This window comes from Eublepharis macularius, chromosome 5 (genome assembly GCF_028583425.1).
Source record: "Eublepharis macularius isolate TG4126 chromosome 5, MPM_Emac_v1.0, whole genome shotgun sequence".
Classification (NCBI taxonomy): Eukaryota; Metazoa; Chordata; class Lepidosauria; order Squamata; family Eublepharidae; genus Eublepharis; species Eublepharis macularius.
The window spans coordinates 173,769,986-173,787,685 of NC_072794.1; the positions used below are offsets into that span (position 1 = coordinate 173,769,986).

General features: G+C 49.8%; 1 protein-coding gene across 1 annotated transcript; it reads left to right on the forward strand.

Moving 5' to 3' along the window:
• The first annotated feature begins 271 nt into the window (after positions 1-271).
• LOC129331022 (scuwaprin-a-like) lies at positions 272-12,288 on the forward strand. Its single transcript, XM_054981343.1, has 4 exons — positions 272-350; positions 3,572-3,709; positions 7,538-7,675; positions 12,125-12,288. The coding sequence occupies exons 1-4, from the start codon at positions 272-274 to the stop codon at positions 12,127-12,129; spliced, it is 360 nt and encodes a 119-aa protein (XP_054837318.1). The 3' UTR covers positions 12,130-12,288.
• The last annotated feature ends 5,412 nt before the right edge of the window (positions 12,289-17,700 follow it).

Below are 17,700 nucleotides of genomic sequence, written 5' to 3' on the forward strand. Positions count from 1 at the left end.
TGCAGATATCAAACTTCTGTTGCCATAAGCAAGACAGAATGTCCCTGACGTCTGATGCACACGGAGGAGGGAGACCCTTCTGCCTTGCTCAGCTGCAGGAACTGGGCCGTGGCACGCCTCCTTGAGGTCTCTTGCACCACAACAGTCGCCACCACTTCTGCTGTGTTCCCTGCCATCTCTCTGGGCGGGGCTGCATCCTGTAGGCGGCCCCTGGCTGGGGTTGGGATATAAAGCTATCAGGGAGAGCCCAAGCAACCAGAGGCATCACACCATGAAGCCTGGTGCCCACCTCCTCCTTTTGGCCGGGCTCCTCGCTCTCTGGGCTCTGATGCCCCCCGCGTCTGCTAAAGGTAAGCAGCCCCTTCCGACCCTGCCTCGGGGCATCTCTCTTCCAGCCCACAATGGGGAAGGCAGGGGGGGCAGGGATGCTTTTCACAAGTGGCTGCTTTGTCTTTCACAAGATAACAGCAAGAACAATAACAGCAACAGTATACTTATATCCTACTCCTCTGGACAGATTAGTGACACACTCAGAGTGGTAAACAGTGTTGTTATTGTCCCAGCAATGCAGCTGGGAAGCTGGGCTGAGAGGAGTGGCTGACCCAAGGCCACCTACTGAGCTCACGGTGGGATTTGAACCAGCAGATCCGCAGCCCTTCCACCGGACCCCTAGGCCACAGCAGCTCTCAGATGAGATGGGAACCTCCGTCCCCCTCCTGAAGTTTCCAGATCAGCAGTTCCCAGGAATATTTATGAGGGATCCATGCAGGCACCCACATTGCAGGCTTCTGGATGACACTGCAGGCTAGTTCTGACCAGGAGTCATTGGAGCTCTCGGGCAGCGTAGAGACATACCCACAATCTGCCCCTTGGCACAGGTCCGATCCTGCCGGGCTCTTCTTCCATTCTGGAGTTGACCTTCCTGCCCTTTTCAGATCCAACACAAGTTTAAGTTCCTCAGCTCATTAAAAACAAGGTCAGCCTCTTCAGTGAACTTTCCCCTTCCCATATTTTCAGAGGAGCTCCGCAGGTTGCTCGAGAATATTTCACCCTCTGAACGCAGAGACACGTGGAGCTACATTATGGAGAGACAGACCCTTGGTACATCCAGGTCTGGCCTGACTCCTCCACCTGGCAGCAGCTCTCTGGGGTCTCAGCCAAGAAGGGTCCCTCATATCACTTAGGGCCTGGTCGTTTGTAACTGGAGATGCTCTCAGTGGCAGGAGAATTTTCATCAGGGTTGTTTTCAAGATGAAGCTTGCTCTCCTCCTCCTCCTCCATTTCAAATCCTGCCACACAGTCTATTTGTGAGGTCCAGGGCATGTGGAGGAGGATACATATGATGCTGCCTGTTGGCTCCTCTAAAAGTCGGATGTGGTGGCCGGGGCATCTCGGAAAGGCACTGCCATACAGAAGTGGGACACTGGCTGCTGCAGATGAGGGAAAGCCCTCTACTTCCAGAGCTGTCCCTCTCGCCAGAGCTGTCCCTCTGGACGGCGCTGCCCCTGGTGCTCTGCTACCAACTGCCCTTCTTGCCTTTCCCTTTCCTGCCTTTGGTTCCGAATGCCCAGCGGATTCTCAGCACTCTCCCTGGCACGGCTCACGAAGAGTAGTGTTCAATTATTATATTGATAGGTGTCTTTGTTGCTCTTAGAGCTCCCAGCTTGGGAGGTGTAACAGGACCTTTGTCATGTCCTCCCTCTCCCTCCCCTGACTGTATGGAGATCACCTGTGTGTGGGGGGGGGATCCAGAGGGAGCAGCCAGCGGTCCAGTGCAAAGCAGCTCCAGGCTCATTCAGGTGTCTGCTGCTGAAATTTCTTGGAAGGAAAGTGTTTAGGAGTCCCTCTGCGGCATGGTGGTTTCTTGGCAGAAGAGATTAACACAGCCCTCCTTGTCCCTGTGTCTTCGTGGTGATGTACACTGTTCAGGAAAAGACTCACTGCTCAATTGATGCCTGCCTCTGCTGCTTTGGCATTGGGAGGAGAAGGGGGAGAGGTGGGATGATGGCTAGGAAAGAGGGGGAAGGTCTACAGACCTCCGGGGGCTGGGATGGGCAGCAGCTGCAGCCAGCAGAGAGGGGTGGGGAGGTGCCAAGGGGACCGCACAGGAAGGGAGTCCTTGAGACACACGTCGTGATTGCAATGAATTAAAAAGAGGGGTGTGGCACTGACGGAGAAGGCCACAGTCCTGCCTCTGTCTGCACTTTCACCAAATAAAGATGTGCCGGATCTGTCCAAGGTGGGTGGTGGTTTACCATTAAGAGGCATCTATCATGTGCTGCCCAAGCACCCTAGAAGCTAGCAAGACTTTGGTGGCTTCATCACACACATCCCAGAGTGATACGTGACAAGCATGGGGGGTGAGGTCCAAATCTTGGCTACTTTGATGACATTGAGAGAACGGAGCCTTGTTCAGCTAAGATCCACACAGGAAATGGGCCCATTTTACAGGGACAAGAACAGAGGAGACGTTACCCCATAGACCTCTCCTCCTGTGCCCATTCAAAGTATTCCTCTGGCTGCCGGAGAGCATGGAGCCCGTCCAGCATCAGATCAGGGTGTCTCCTTCCCAAAATGGGTCTTTGTGATGAGGGGCTGTTTGGATTTATGGGTCATCCTGGAATATGACCTGATTGTGACTGAAAACTAGAACAAAAGAACTCCCAATACAGGATATTAAAAACACTCTGTGAAAACTCATATATATATTTAAAGTTCACAAGTAGTCAAAATTTACAAAAATATATACAGTCACTCATAATCAAAGAACAATGCATAACACATAATGAACGCTCAGGAATAACACTAGTCAAGGCTAGAAAATCACTCCGAGTTCCAGTCAAATTTATGCACTTTTACAGTAAATATAGCCAAATAGCAACTGCAGGAGTCCAATCCAAACTGCAAGTCCTTCTCAAAAAATATAGCTGCTGTATTCCTCTGTGCAAACCGTTTGTGAAGAACTCCACTCATCGCGGGCATTCAAAGGTCTCCAATTACAGCCACGCCTATGCTCTGCAGACTGCAAGCCTCGTCTGTTTCGTACCACAGTGCTTTTTCAAGAACAATGAATCATGCAACAAACATCAATTCATTCCAATATAAAGAGCCCAGTCGGCTTATTCCATACAGCATTTCAATCTGACGGCAATTAATTTCGTCATAGAGAGGTTTTGTATAACCTGTATTGGGAGTTCTTTTGTTCTAGTTTTCATTGAATGCCCACGTTTTACCCTTTGTTATAGTTGCTCTGATTGTCCCTGAGACAGGCATGTAAGGTGTCCCACCCCACCGCTGGACACCATCACTCCGTGCACCACAACTGCACTGCTTGCCTTAGTTCCTGGTTACTGGCATCTTAGTTTGCAATGGGGAAAAAACCCTTTTTATTTAAACTATCCCCCCCCACAAGTCCCCTTAAATACAGGGCAGCTATGTCACTTGCTAAGGCTGAAGGATCTCAGAGGATTCTACTCAGGGTGTAATGTGGGGAGAGGGGTAGAGATGGGGGTGGTTTGTGTACAGTAAAGCCTGCCCTTTCCTGGTTGGCTAAATGGCTGTTCTGTTACAGGCAAACCTGGCAGCTGCCCTGTCCGAAAGGGCCCTGGCATCTGTCTGCATGGCTGTTCTTCAGACTATTCATGCCCTGGAAGGCAGAAGTGCTGCAGCAATGGCTGTGGGCATGTGTGCATGGATCCAGTATTCAGAAGTAAGTGTGACCTTCTATTGGCTCTGGGATCTGAGATGGACCCTCACCATCAATAGGTTTCCAAACGCAATTGCCACAGAAATGGCAATTTCCACCAGGGCTTTCCACCACTAATCAATCTAATGGGGAGAAGAGAGTAGAGATGGGCACAAATCGGGGGAAAAATGGAACATATGGTTCGTGGTTCGTTAAATTTCACGAACCATGAACCGCAAACTTTCACAAACCTGCCGCAGGTTCATGAATTGGTTCGTTTGGTTCATGAAAACATCACATCCAGGTCAGAAAATCATCACTTCTGGGCCAGCACAAGGTCACTTCCTGGTCAGCAGAAAGTCTGCAAGAAGTCCGTCCCCTGTTGCCTAGGAAACTTTTTTTTTTTTATTAACTACATTAACTAACAATACAAAGGGAAGAAAGGGAACAAGGGGAGGAAGGAAAAAAACCACAACAACTACAACATGCAACAGCTATGCTACACAAAATGTTTTCCCTTCATACTGCCATTATTCAAAAGTTAAAGCTTTATGTTATATTGATGGAGTGGTTGACCTTACTAAATGCAAATTACAATTTAAATTCAAATTAAATTTTTCTTCCCCTCCTGGGTCCCGGATGCAATTCTCTCTGAGCAGCTGCAGCCGCAGTGCTCATTTCCTCCCCCCCCCCCAGACTTCTCCTTTTCGTCTTGCTTGGTGCACTGAAATTCCGGATTTTTATCCTCAAAATCCCTTAATTGATCTTCTGATAATATCTTGAAAGCTTGATCTTTGTGACTGAACCAGATTCCTTCCGGAAATAACCATTTGTACTTTATTCCACGTTCTCTCAGAAGAGCTGCGAACTTTTTATACTTAAAACGTCTTTTCCGAACTAGAAATGGGACGTCTTTCAATATCTTAACTTTATTACCCAGAAAGTCCAAATCCGCATTGTATGAATTATATAGGATAGTGTCCTGGATCCTCTTAGATGAAAAATCAATGATGATCTCACGAGGCAACTGACGCTTCATTGCATATTTTGAAGTAGCCCGACGGACTTCCAAAATGGCGCTTTTTACTTCTTCTTTAGTTGCCCTCGCGGGTGTCGCCAATAGTTCCGAGACCAGACCCCGTAAATCCTCATTTTCCTCCTCTTTCACATTCTGGAGGTGCAAAATTGTCTGTGTTTGTTCCACTTGTAGCCCGATCAGCTGATTCTCCACCAGCTTAAGCTCTTTATTCGTAGCCTTCATGAGTGACGCACTTTCCCGAGCAGACTTCTCTGCCCCCCCGCTGCTTCCTTAATGGTTTTCACTTCACTCTCAATTAAGCCCACCCTTTGATCTGTTTCATTCAGCTTGTCAACAAAGGGTTTTATAGCTTCACCAACCGCCCTCCGCACCACCTCCTCCAGTGACTCTCCCTTCAGGGCAGCCGAAACTGACTTGCCCAGGGCAGGACTTTGTTTTTTTGTTGCCATTTTAGGGGGGGGGAACCGCCAACCGGATTCTGAAACTCAGCAAAGGGGAAGAATGAGCCTTCTTAGCTTCAGATCCCACCACTCCTTCGCGTGCGCTTGTAGTAACAGAAGGGATTCGCTTACTTGCAGGCTTTCACCTAATTCTGCTCTTTGCCGTTTTCCATGGCCCGGCAGCACTCGAGGCGCCGCGCACGTCTGCCGGCCTCCATAGGGACAAACGGGCAATTAACCCCCCGCATTGATTCCGGGGGGCTCTTCCTGCAGCGTCCCGGACCCAGCCTCCCTCACTGGGAGTTTTGGGGGCTAATCTTCGCAGATCAGCCGCCCGGACAGGGTGCTCGGGCGCTTCCTTTCGAGCCCGCGAAGAGGAGCGTCCGACATGGCTGAGAAAATGAAAACGAATCAGGAAACAGCCTAGGAAACTGATTGATCAGCGCCAGGCTGTCTGCAGTGACAAACAAAAATATGAACCAAACAAACCAGCCTAAAGTTCGTGGCAGATCATCAGAAATGGGATCTGACGAACTGCTGGTTCGCACACCATGAACTGGCCTGCTTCGTCATGAATGTTGGTTCGTATTTTGGTTCATGCTCATCTCTAGTAGAGAGAGAAAGACTTTAGTTTGCTGGTGCAATTTTGTGATGGTTCTCCCTGTTCACTACGAGGGAACCACTCACAGGCCAGCACCGACTGCAGTCCTTGTGGCCCAAAGCATGAGCCTCTGGGGCAATCGACCCCAAAGTTCTGCCCATCTCTGAGCTCTGACCCATCTGGGGACTCTGCCCACAGGCAACCCCCAGAGACAGGCCAGCCAATCAGAGCCACCTCAGCTTAAAAAGGGAGAGTTGATCCGTTTTCCTTTGAACAGGGAGACTGCAGCTCTGGATAAGAGCATAAACTGCAGTAGGGCATCTCATTTTGAGCTTTCATTTGTGTTTAACAATGCCACATGCTCTAGTGGGGCCTTATGAGGGCATGCACCACCCCAGCAGCATCCCTGTTCTCCGCAGAGGGATGATTTGGGCCTCAAATGGGCAGAAATCGAGACCGTGCAGACTGCAGGAGCACCCCAGGGCCCATCATGCCACCCCAGCTGTGTCCCTGCACCCTGCACCATCCTGATCCAGCCTCAAATGGGCAGAAATTGGGCTGGCCCATTCAAGGCAGGAGGGAATGCAGGCGAGCCAGGCATGCCCACCGCCCCTGCTCCCCCTTACCCCATCAAGGTTTTGGGGGTTGCAGGCATGCTCACTGCCTGCGCCATCGACCCCTCCCCAATCACGGCTGGGGTGGGGTGGACTGAGCCGGGCATGCACCCCCACCCCTCCATGGCCACTCTGGCATGCCCGGCACACCTGCACTGCTGGGGCTTCTCAGGCCTCCAGAAGCCCTGAGGCAGTGGAAATTGTATTTATTTATTTATTTATTTATTTATTTATTTATTTATTTATTTATTTATTTTCAATTTATATTCTGCCCTCCCCGCATCAGCAGGCTCAGGGTGGAAAGGCAAACCTCGTTGCTTCCAACTAAGTTCTTATTCCTGCGTACTGCACCTGCGTGGGGATAAGAGGTGAGTTGTCAGCAACACAGTTTGCCTCTTATGTTTAAGGATTTTGCAGTCCAGGCAAGGTGGGAAACTTGTTTTAGGGAAATAAACAAGCACTTGGTTATGGGCATGTCAAAATCTAACCACCAAGAGGACGAGGAACCATTTACAAGCACCCTTTGGGTGCGATCTGTCAACCAATTACAGATCCAGCTAACAGTAATGGGATCCAAACCACATTTTGCCAACTTGTCAACAAGAATATTATGTGGAACCTTATCAAAAGCCCTACTGAAATGGTCACACACACGCCAGAGTGATACTTGACAAGCATGGGGGGGGGGTCAAACCTTGGATACTTTGATGACATCCCATCCCAAGAGAACGGAGCCTCGATGAGCTAAGATCCCCACACAAGACAGGGACTCATCCATTAGTTGCCTCTGCCCTTTGCTCTCATCCCAAAATAGGTCTTTGTAAGAAGCGGTTGTCCTGGGATATGGCCAGATTGTTACTGGGACAGGGCTGTAAGACGTCCCTCCCCATCACTGGACCCCATCACCCTGTGCAACTCAACTGCACTGCTGGCCTTAGTTCCTGGTTCCGGGCATCTTGGTTTGCAATGGAAAAAACCTTTTTTGTTGCAACATTTTTTCCCAATTCCACTTAAAGACTGCACAGCCATGTCGCTTTCCAAAGATCTCAGGGGATTCAACTCGTGGTGTCATGTGGGGGAGATGGACAGATAGGGGCGTTCTTTCTGTACAGTAAATCCTCTCCTTGCCTGATTGGCTAAATGGCCGTTCTGTTACAGACAAGCCTGGCAGGTGCCCCAGACATAAAGGCCCTGTCATCTGTGGGCATGGCTGTTCTTCGGATTTTGATTGCGGTGGAAGACAGAAGTGCTGCGGCACCGGCTGTGGGCGGATGTGCAAGAATCCAGTCTTCGCAGGTAAGAACGACTTTCTTTTGGCTCTGGGGTCTGAGATGGACCCTCACCATCAATAGATGGACCCTCACCATCATTTTTCTTTGGACAGGGAGATTGCAGCTCTGGATAAGAGCATAAAATGTAGTCAGGCTTTTCATTTCGGTGATTTATTTAGCATTTAGTGGGCTGGATAACGTAGGAATCTTGTTTTATGGAAATAAACAAGCACCTAGTGAAGGGTCCATCAAAATGTATCTGCACGTGTATTGGTTCAGAGGTAGGGTCCCCAGGCACCCACCTGTGGCAGGAAAACTCCTAGGGACTTGCTTTCTCACCCTGTGATCACTCAGCAATTGGAGGGAGGTAGCAAGCCCCCAGGGGCTGTCTGCCACCAGCAGGCACCCAGGGAACACGTACCGTTCACATGCTCCCTGGGGGTGCAGTGACATCACTTGTGAAAGTGACGTTGTAGTGCCGGGCACCGGAGAGTTCCTATGCTTAGTTTGGGGCCAATTTGGGCCCCAAATGGGCCAAATTGGACCCATGTCGTGCACGGGAGTGCTTGTGCGGCCAGCACAGTGACATCACTTCCGGAAGTGACATCACCACATCTCCCCCGCGGCACTCACATGAGAGACAAACCTCGTTCCCAGGTAAGTGCTGGGAAGCCTACCGTCCCAGCAAGAGGGGAGAGGGGTCTGGCAACCCTGCTCAGAGGCCAGGATCTTTCTGTGTTAAAAGAGCCACCTAGAACCTGGGTAGGAGCTGGGTTTCCGAGGGCATTGGATCTTTTGCACCTGAGGACAATAAACACACCAGCATTGAAGGAAAAGGGATTCATTAAATCCCTCTGGCAATTTACAGGAAGTACAGAAGGGAGACTATGCTTATGCCCCAATACTGATGTCAGGAACCTCATGGAAACTACAAGCGGATCCTGGTCCCGGTCCATTGCACAGAACAGTTCTCCAGTTCAGCCTGTGCATGGTGCAGAGGTTCTCTGAGGGCCAAGCTACACATGACGAATGACACTTGAACGGCAAGTGGATTGAGTGGAGGGCAAGTGAACAGGGAGAAATACACTTGCTGTTCAAGTGTCATTCGTCATGTGTAGCTTGGCCCTGAGACTTCTATAGAAGCTGTAGAGCTGCAGCATGATTCCATGCATTGCAATCATGGTGGAGACTCGCAGTGGCCTTTCCCCCAAAAGTTCTGCAGCTAGGGGTGCATGCTTGACTGTTTCTACCCTGTTAAGAGAGAGTCACCCCATTGCTGTTGGAGGCCATGGGGGGAGGGGGAGGAAAATAATAACATAATAATAACAACATTCAAATTTATATAGTGTCCTTCAGGACAACTTAACACCCACTCACAGTGGTTTACAATATGTGTAATTATTATCCCCACAACATTCACCCTGAGAGGCGGGTGGGGCTGAGAGAGCTCTGAGAGAGCCGTGACTGGCCCAAGGTCACCCAGCTTGCTAAAAGTGGAAGAGTGGGGAATTAAACCTGCCTCTCCAGATTAGAGTCCCACCATGCTCTTAACCACTTCACCAAAAGGGATAGAAGCAGTACGCAGCCCAAAATGAGGGAAAGCTGGAACCTTGACAAACTGGAGCCTCTTCCAAGACCTGTGCAATTCTTCTGACCACTCCTGGCTCCCTCCCCCCCCAACACTTCACAGAGGGCTGATATTCTTTTCTGCCCCATACCTTTTGGGAGGGCACTAACAAAGGGCAAGAGGAAGAAGAAGAGCCCCCCCCTCAGTCCCCACAGTGGCCCATGCTGCAAACAGAGTCCTTCTCATCTTTCCATCCTGAGGTGGTTGAGGGAGGGGGCTTGGAGATCTCATGGAATTCCTACTGACAAAGATCAGTTCCCCTGGAGAAAACAGCTGCCTTGGAAGGGGGGATTCTATGACATGCTACCCAGCCAAGGTCCCTCCCCTCCTCAGGCTCAACCCCCAAATCTATCGGAATTTTCCTTCCCGGAATACACAACCCTTGAGGTGAGGAAAGGGGCCTGGCTGAGCCCACTTTATTTCCTACTAGTAACAAAGCCCATTGTTGGGAAAAAATACAACGGGCTCTAGAAAGGGCCGGACAGGCAGGTCTGGCATTGCCCCCTCTGCCGCACCCCTATCTGGGCGGGGGGAGGACAGGGTGGCTGGGCCTGGCATTGCTCCCTCCCCAGTGCCGGCCGAACATGTTGGGAAAGGGCTGGGAGGTGGGCCTGTCCATCCTGCCACCCCCTCACCCCAATCGGGCTGCAGAGGATTTGGCAGGTGGACCCTTCCCTCCACCAGCCAATCCCAGGCCTGATTTGGGCACTGCAGAGCCAGGAGCACTGCTGTGGTGGGGGGAAGGGCCCTGGAGTGCTCCTGAATCCTGCAGCCACCCGATTCAGCCCCGAATTGGGCCGCTGCAGAGACCTGGAGTGCTGTCGAGGGGGGCAGAAAGGGCTCAGGAGCACCTCTGCACCTTGCAGCCATCTTATTGAGCCCCGATTTGAGCTGAATTGGGCGGCTGTGGAACCTGGGAGTTCTACCTGGAGGTTGGGGGAGAAAGGGCCCTGGCGTGCTCCTGCAGTGCACAGTGGGTTGAATTGGGACTGCTTTGGGCTGATATCCCCCTACAGTGGTGCATAGGAGCATGCTGCACCATCTGAGAGTGTGCCCAGGGAGTGGCCTTCCCCTGTTTCCCCTGGCCCAATTGGCCTGTCCCTGCAAGTCTATGGCAGATAGAGCTGAGCTGTATGGGTCTGGAAGCCAGGTCAAGTCACCTTGCAAAGCCATGGCAAGTAGACGTGACCTTGAGATGTGCAGAGGCCAAGTAGACCTGGCATTCAAATGAGTGGAGGTCACGTCTACCCAACAAAGCCATGGCAAGTAGACCTGGCCTTCAGACATGTAGAAGCCAGGTCTACTCTTCCCCCCGTTCAATGCCACAGGCAGTAGACCTGGCTTTCAAATGAGTGGAGGTCAGGTCTACCCGCCAAAGCCTTGACGAGTAGACCTGGCCTTCAGCCATGAGCGAAGGCCAGGTCAACCTACCTTGCAAAGCAATGGCAGGTAGAGGTGGCCTCTGCTGGTCTGGATGCCAGGTGTACTCACCTTGGGAGGTGGAGCGCAGGCAAGCCAAGGCCTGCCCATGACATCCTGCCACAATCGAGTCTGGGGAGTGTGGAGCCGACCACTTTGCAATGCCGTGATAAGTAGACCTGGTCTTCGGACATGTGCAATGGCCAGGTCTGCCTTGGAAAGCTGGTGCAGGGCGATTTGGCCTCTGCGGTAGCAGGCAAGCAACACTTGCCCCAGGAGAGATCGAGGTTTGGGGGAAGTATAGGGAGGCGGAGCGTAGGCAAGCCATGCCTGCTCCATGATGGACCCAATCGTGCCTGAGGAGGGCAGAGCCAACGGCTTTGCAACGACAATGTTAGTAGACCTGGCCTTCGGACACGCGGGGCCAGGCCCACTTCCCTTGCAATGCCATGGCGAGTAGACCTGGCTTTCAGATGTGTGCAAAGACTAGTTCTACCGGCCTTGCAAATCGAGGGTAGGTCGATCTGGCCTCTGCCGGTTCGGATGCCAGGTCTACTCGCTGTGCAATACCGCAGCGAGTAGACCTGGGCTCTGTAGGTCCAGAATGCAAGCCATTTTACGCTCGGCCCGTGCCCCCTCCCCTGCAGCATGTCAAGGCTTGGGGGGATCCTTGGGAGGCCTTTTGCAGGCAAGCCAGGTATGCCGCATGAGAGCCTGCCCCGATCGGTGCTGGGGAAGGCGGAGCCGAACGCTTTGCCAAGCCACAATAAGTAGACCTGGCCTTCGGATGCACCGAGGCCAGGTCTACTCGTCCGGGCCCGTCTGAAGCCTAGCGGTTTATCGGCACTGCGCCTGCACCAGTGAGTCGTCGGATAGACGCTAAGGGAATTATGTTATAGGATGAGAGGTATTGGTTGGTCTCTGTTATGGGGATTCCCAGTTGCCAGCAGAAGGGTCTAAGCCTAGTGAAGTAGTTTTGATATTAAGCAATGTTGATGGAGTTTCATGCCTCAAAGGGGATTTGAACTGAGGGCTCCATGGTCCCTGTCCAGTGTCCTGCTGCTGCACCCTCTATCTCTTAGTCTTTACTTGTTATAGGCCTGCAGCTCACTGAAGGGTTCCCACCCCTCTCCAGATCCCCCCTCCCTCAATGGCATTCAGACAAATCCCATCAGTGGGTGGGTGGCTTCGAAGTACTTGCCATTCTTCCCTCCTCCCTGCTTTCTTAAAGTGGATTGTGTTAACTGCTTTCAGTTAATGCTACCATACAATAGATATGTAAAGTGCTCTGAATGTCCACTGAGAAGTTGGTGGGAGGAGAGAGGTGGGAAATATCTAAGCCTGGAGGGTCGTCATCTCCAGCTGAGCTGATCCCACTGCCTGCCTGTGGCCCTTCCTGGATCTCTAACTGCCTTTTCCTTCTGACAGACTAACCTCGTCTGATCTCCGGAATCCTTGACAGCAGCCCGTGCAGAAGAGCTGCTCCCCTCGAGAGCCGGTGCACCAACTCGGGCCCTGATCCTGCTGCCCTCTCCTGCAGTTTCCCCACCAGCGGCACCCCGAGAGAACCTCATCCTCAGCTTAACTCACAATTAAAGAAAACCTTGCAAGTTCCAATAGTGTGGCAGTCATTTCTTTTTTTCTTTTATTGAAACAAAAAGGGAGTACAGAAAAGAAAGGGAAAAAAGGGGACAAGTAAAGCTGATATAAAACTGTGTGCTACAAGGATTGTTAAAATGGAGAGTACAGAAGTCACAGTCTTTATAGATACTAAAATAGTAATTGGAATAATAATTAAGCCTCTTAAGCAAATATTTTTCCAAATAAACAACACAGGCAAAATTCAAATTTTGAACCTCTTTCTACTTGCTATTTTAGTAATAATGGGGAAAAAACATTATTAACAGTAATACTGCTTATGACTTAATGTAACTGATTAAGAATATTAAGATAAAGTACTATTAAGAATTCTGACCTATTTCTACTCCTTATCTTAAAAAATAATTTTCAAAAATCCTTATTTCCACTATATTTATCATCCTATAACATAATTTCCTTGCCGCCTATCCAACGACTCTCTTGCGCAGGCGCAGTGCCATCAAACCACTGGACCTTTGAAGGGCCCAGGCAGGTAGGCCTGGCCTCCACCCGTCTGAAGGCCAGGTCTGTTTGCCGTGGCTGGGCAAAGTGGTCGGCTCTGCCTTCCCCGCCCCGATCAGGGCAGGCCTGGCTTGCCTGCACAATGCCTTCCAAGGAGCCCTCCCAAGCCTCAGCCTGCTGCGTGGAGAGGAGCGCGGGCGTCGCATAACCTGACTTGCATGCCGGACCTGCAGAGCCCAGGTCTACTGGCAGTAGCCTTGCACAGGAAGCAGACCGGGCATCCGAACCAGCAGAGACCAGATCGACCTGCCCTCGCTTTGCAGGGCGGGTCCATCTGGCCTTCGCACACAAATGGATACCAGATACCAGGTATCTGGTATCCATATGGGAAAAGAGGGGAGAGTCAAGCGATGTGAATAGCACTACTATTATTATGCGCTCTTGAAAAAGATTCCCGAAACAGGAAATCAACGTGTGTCCTGTTGAGCGCGGAGCGGCTTCCCCCTTCCCCTTCTGATTGCATCTGGTCTGTGGCTCCTCCCGGCTGGGGAGTGGGCTTCAGAGTGCTTCTGCTGATGGACCGTTGCAGCCCCACTCAAAGGAAGGTCAGATCTACTTGCCATGGCATTGCATGAGGAGCAGCCATGGCCTTCGCATGTTCGAAGGCCAGGTCTACTCACTATGGATTGGCAAAGCTGTTGGCTCTGCTCTCCCCAGCCCCGATTGGATCAAGCCGTCATGGGTTGTGCTTGTCTTGACTGTGCTTCCCCTCCTAAAGATCCTGCCCAAGCCTCGGTCTGCTGTGGGGAAGGGGGCACAGGTGGGGGAGGGTTGCTTGCCTGCTAATACCCCACCACGGTTTCCACCCACAAGCCTCGATCTGCTGCATGGAGAGGGGGTACTTGTGGTGGTAAAGCAACTTGCATGCTGGACCTGCAGAGCCCCAGTCTACTTGCCATAATATTGTACAGTAAGTAGACCTGGCCTCTGGACCTCCCGTGTACGTTCGTATGAACTGTAGCCCAAATATTACAGGTGATGTAACTCTGAGCTGAAGATGTTCAGTAAATGCTGAACCGTCCAGTTTGCATGGGAAAAAAACCCTCCTTCTTGGACGTTGGCTACGTTTTGTTCCCTGACCAGGCTCTGCGTGTCTTTAGCATGCCTGCCTCCTCTGCATCTCCGGAGAGAAGAGAAATGGGCGGGTTTTTTGTGTATCACACAACAGGCAGCTGTGAGTGAGAATGAAGGCCCCAAATTAATGGCTGCCTCTTGTCTCTGTACAGCCACTAAAAAAGAGGAGCAAGGTGCCAACCAACCAACCAACCAACCAATCGATCAATCAGGTTGTTTGGCAGTACCTGATTCCAGGCAACCAGCACTTCTTGGTGAGGAAGCAGTCTTTGCCTCAGTTGGAGGTGTTGGTGCACTGGAAACAGGCCACTTGGGGCACGTGTTCGGGTGATCTAAATGACCAGTGGCAAGAGAAAAAAAAAGAATTTTCTTCAGTGCCACGGATCATCATGAGCACAGTTCAGCAGCCAGACACCCTTTAGACACTTCAGCGACTAGACACCTAAAAACCATCAGTGAATCTTCTTTGATGCTACATTTACTTGCCTTCCTTTCATCTTCACTTCTTAAAGGAACATCAACAAGTATATAGATGTATACTTACCCGTTGGTCCTGAAGACTTCTTGTCACAGCGACTTTATTTATACTGATTGAGGATTGGTCTAGATATCTGTGCTATATTATGTATTGTATTGTATTGTACTGAATTGTGTAGGATATAGGATCACATGTATTGATTGCATGGTATATGACTGGCACTTTAAGCCCGACTGCACTTTGATAATAAACGAATGCACTTTACATCGTAGGAGAGGGGATCTAACCCCAGAGTCATCTTAGTTGCCCTATTCTGTTCTTTTCCAACTCTCCAGTACCATTTTCAGGACATGATGACCTGAATTGTACATAGTATTCCACATGGTGATACTGGAGGAGAGTTTTGCAGATCCCATGGATGGCCAAAAAGACAAATAAGTGGCTTCTAGATCAAATCAAGCCTGAATTCTCCCTAGAAGCTAAAATGACAAGACTAAAGCGATTGTACTTTGGGCACATCATGAGGACTCTCTGGAAAAGTCAACAATGCTGGGAAAGAGGAAGATCCTAAAACAAGATGGGTTAACTCAATCAAAGAAGCCATGTTCTCCATTTTGCAAGATCTGAGCAAGTCTATTAATGATGGGATGTTTTGGAGGTTTTTCCTTCCTAGGGTCATCACAGGTGGGAGGCAACTTGATGGCACATAACACACACACACACACACTCCACATGAGGCCTACCACAGATGGGCATTACCATATCGGCTGTTTTCTTTTCAGTCCCTTTCCTCATTATTCCTAGAATGGAGTTTGCCTAATAACGTCTTTAGGATTTCAGTGTTACTTTCCTGTCTTGCTTGCCAGCATAAAGATTTCAGCTATAATTTTACTGTGGTTGGTGGTTACTTGATGCAAGGGGCCAGTTCCTCCTGTCAGAACTGTGGCTAAATAATAGTTGTAATCCAGACTACCTTCTGCAATCAGACAAGAGTCCGTTGTTTTCAAAAGATTTACTGAAAAATGCAACCATTATAGTCCACTGGCCCAGATGCAATATCTGGACTGGTACACGTGTATTGTAAATACATAGGGAAGCATTCTGAACCTGACACCTCCTTCTGCACCCATCAGGAAGGAGTCACTGGTACAGAGTGGGGAAGCTGGCAGCAGCCTCCAGGGGAGGGCTTTCTTCTCTGTGCTCAGGACCTCGAGGAATAGGGGCTGGGGGTGGGCTCCGGAGAGGGATGTCTAGAGACCAAAGGGAGCGGAATCAAGTGGGGGGGGGCAGGAGAGTGCGAAGGACTGCGCTTTCCATGCAGCGTCCAGACATTCCACCCACATGGCCGCCCCTCTTAACAACTTTCAAAATAGTAGAATACCTGATAGGAATTCTCTTTTTTCCATACTGAGGCCCAGTTCACACATGTTATCCATCCTTACCACAGCTGGAATAAAAACCACATTCGGCTCTTCCAAAAGTCTATGTAATCTGCCTGAGTCTCAGTGAGAAAGTAAGAATATGAATAATGTAAATAAATATAACTAAATAAATAAGTGGCAGGTTGCGTGTGGCATAGTTACAGCATTGCCTGGTTTCTTGGAACTGAATCCCTATGGGAATGGGGGGACATATATTAGATCTGGTTTTCTCTAGGAATAAAGTGCGTAGCTTGGTAATGTGAGTGTTTCCAGTTCTGCTATTATCACAGACAGATGCAATTTAAAATGGTTAATGCCAGGTTCTCCACCTGAGTAACAGAACTACAAAGCATGCATGCTGAATGGGCCGTATCTTTCCAGGCAGCACTGTGTGAACATGATCTTGGGATACGGGTGGATGGAAAGCTAAATATGAAGAGCCAGTGTGATGCAGCAGCAAAAAAGGCGAATGCAATCTTCCGGTTTATCAATGAAGACATAACATCCAATTCACAGAATGTCATTGTCCTACTATATACCATATCACGTGACCCAAATAGTACTTCACATCAGACACTCCAGTGCATGCTTTATTCAGGATCTATCAGTTCGGTGTACACCTGCTACAGCATTGGCAGAGGCGACGTGGCGTCACGTGGGTAGGAATGGTTAGCTTTAGTTATAGGGAAAATTCTTGCCCTTTAGGATAGGGATGGTTAGGATTCTGGTGCAAAGGAGCCGGGGCGGGGAGGGGAGGGGAAAGGGTGAGGAGGAGCCTGGGAAAGAAAAAGAAAGAAGTTATTTTCAGCTCCCAGACTTCACTTGGCATCCAAAGCCATTCTCCGGTCTGCTCCAGAAGCGAAAGCTCCAGTGAGATAAATGTAACAGCCACAAGCCGACCAGCGAAAGGCATGACACACACTCACATATCAGTATAGAACTTAACACATTCTCAGAGGATCAGCAGCATATGCAAAACACCTTTATGGCAGATATGTTGGCATGCATTTCTGACATAGCACATTGGTCAGGCCCCACCTGGAGTATTGTGTGCAGTTCTGGAGGCCTCACTTCAGAAGGGATGTGGACAAAGTGGAACCGGGTGCAGAGGAGAGCAACCAGGGTGCTCAGGGGCCTGGAGGCCCAGCCCTGCAAGGAAAGACGGAGGGGCCTGGGAATGTCCATTTTGGAGGAGAGGAGGCTGAGAGGAGACACGATTGCTCCCTTTAAGTATATAAAAGGCTGTCACTTAGGGGAGGGGAGGGAGCAGTTCCTGTTGGCAGCAGAGGACAGGACTCGAAACAATGGGCTTAAACTACAGGAGGGAAGATATCGGCTGGACATACGGGAAAAATTCTTCACATTAAGGGCCATCCAGCCATGTAATCTTAGGAGAATTAAGTATAATTAATATTAAAATAGATGGATAGTTAAATTAATAAGCTAATATGCGGACAGTGATAAGGTTGAATATAATGTTGAATATAAAATGCAAAATATAAAATGTTGATTGTAAAGTATTTTAAGTATGTATGGGGATGGAGTGGAGAAATATTATGTAGTTCCACTACTCTGATTTTTATTTTCTTTTTATCTTTTGTGTACTGCTCAATGTTGATTGTTTAAATAAAATATTATTATTTTAAAAGAAGAATTTAGCTGCAGAATTGGCTGCCTGGGGACGTGGTGGGTTCCCCCTCCTTGGCAGTCTTCAAGGAGTGGCTGGGCGAATCCTTGTTGGGAATCCATTAGGCTGATCCTGCACTGGGCAGGGGTTGGACTGGATGGTCTGTAGGGCCCCTTCCAACTCTAGGATTCTCTGAAACCCCCTTGAAATCCTGCTCTCTGGGGACCAAAGAGTTCAAGGAACA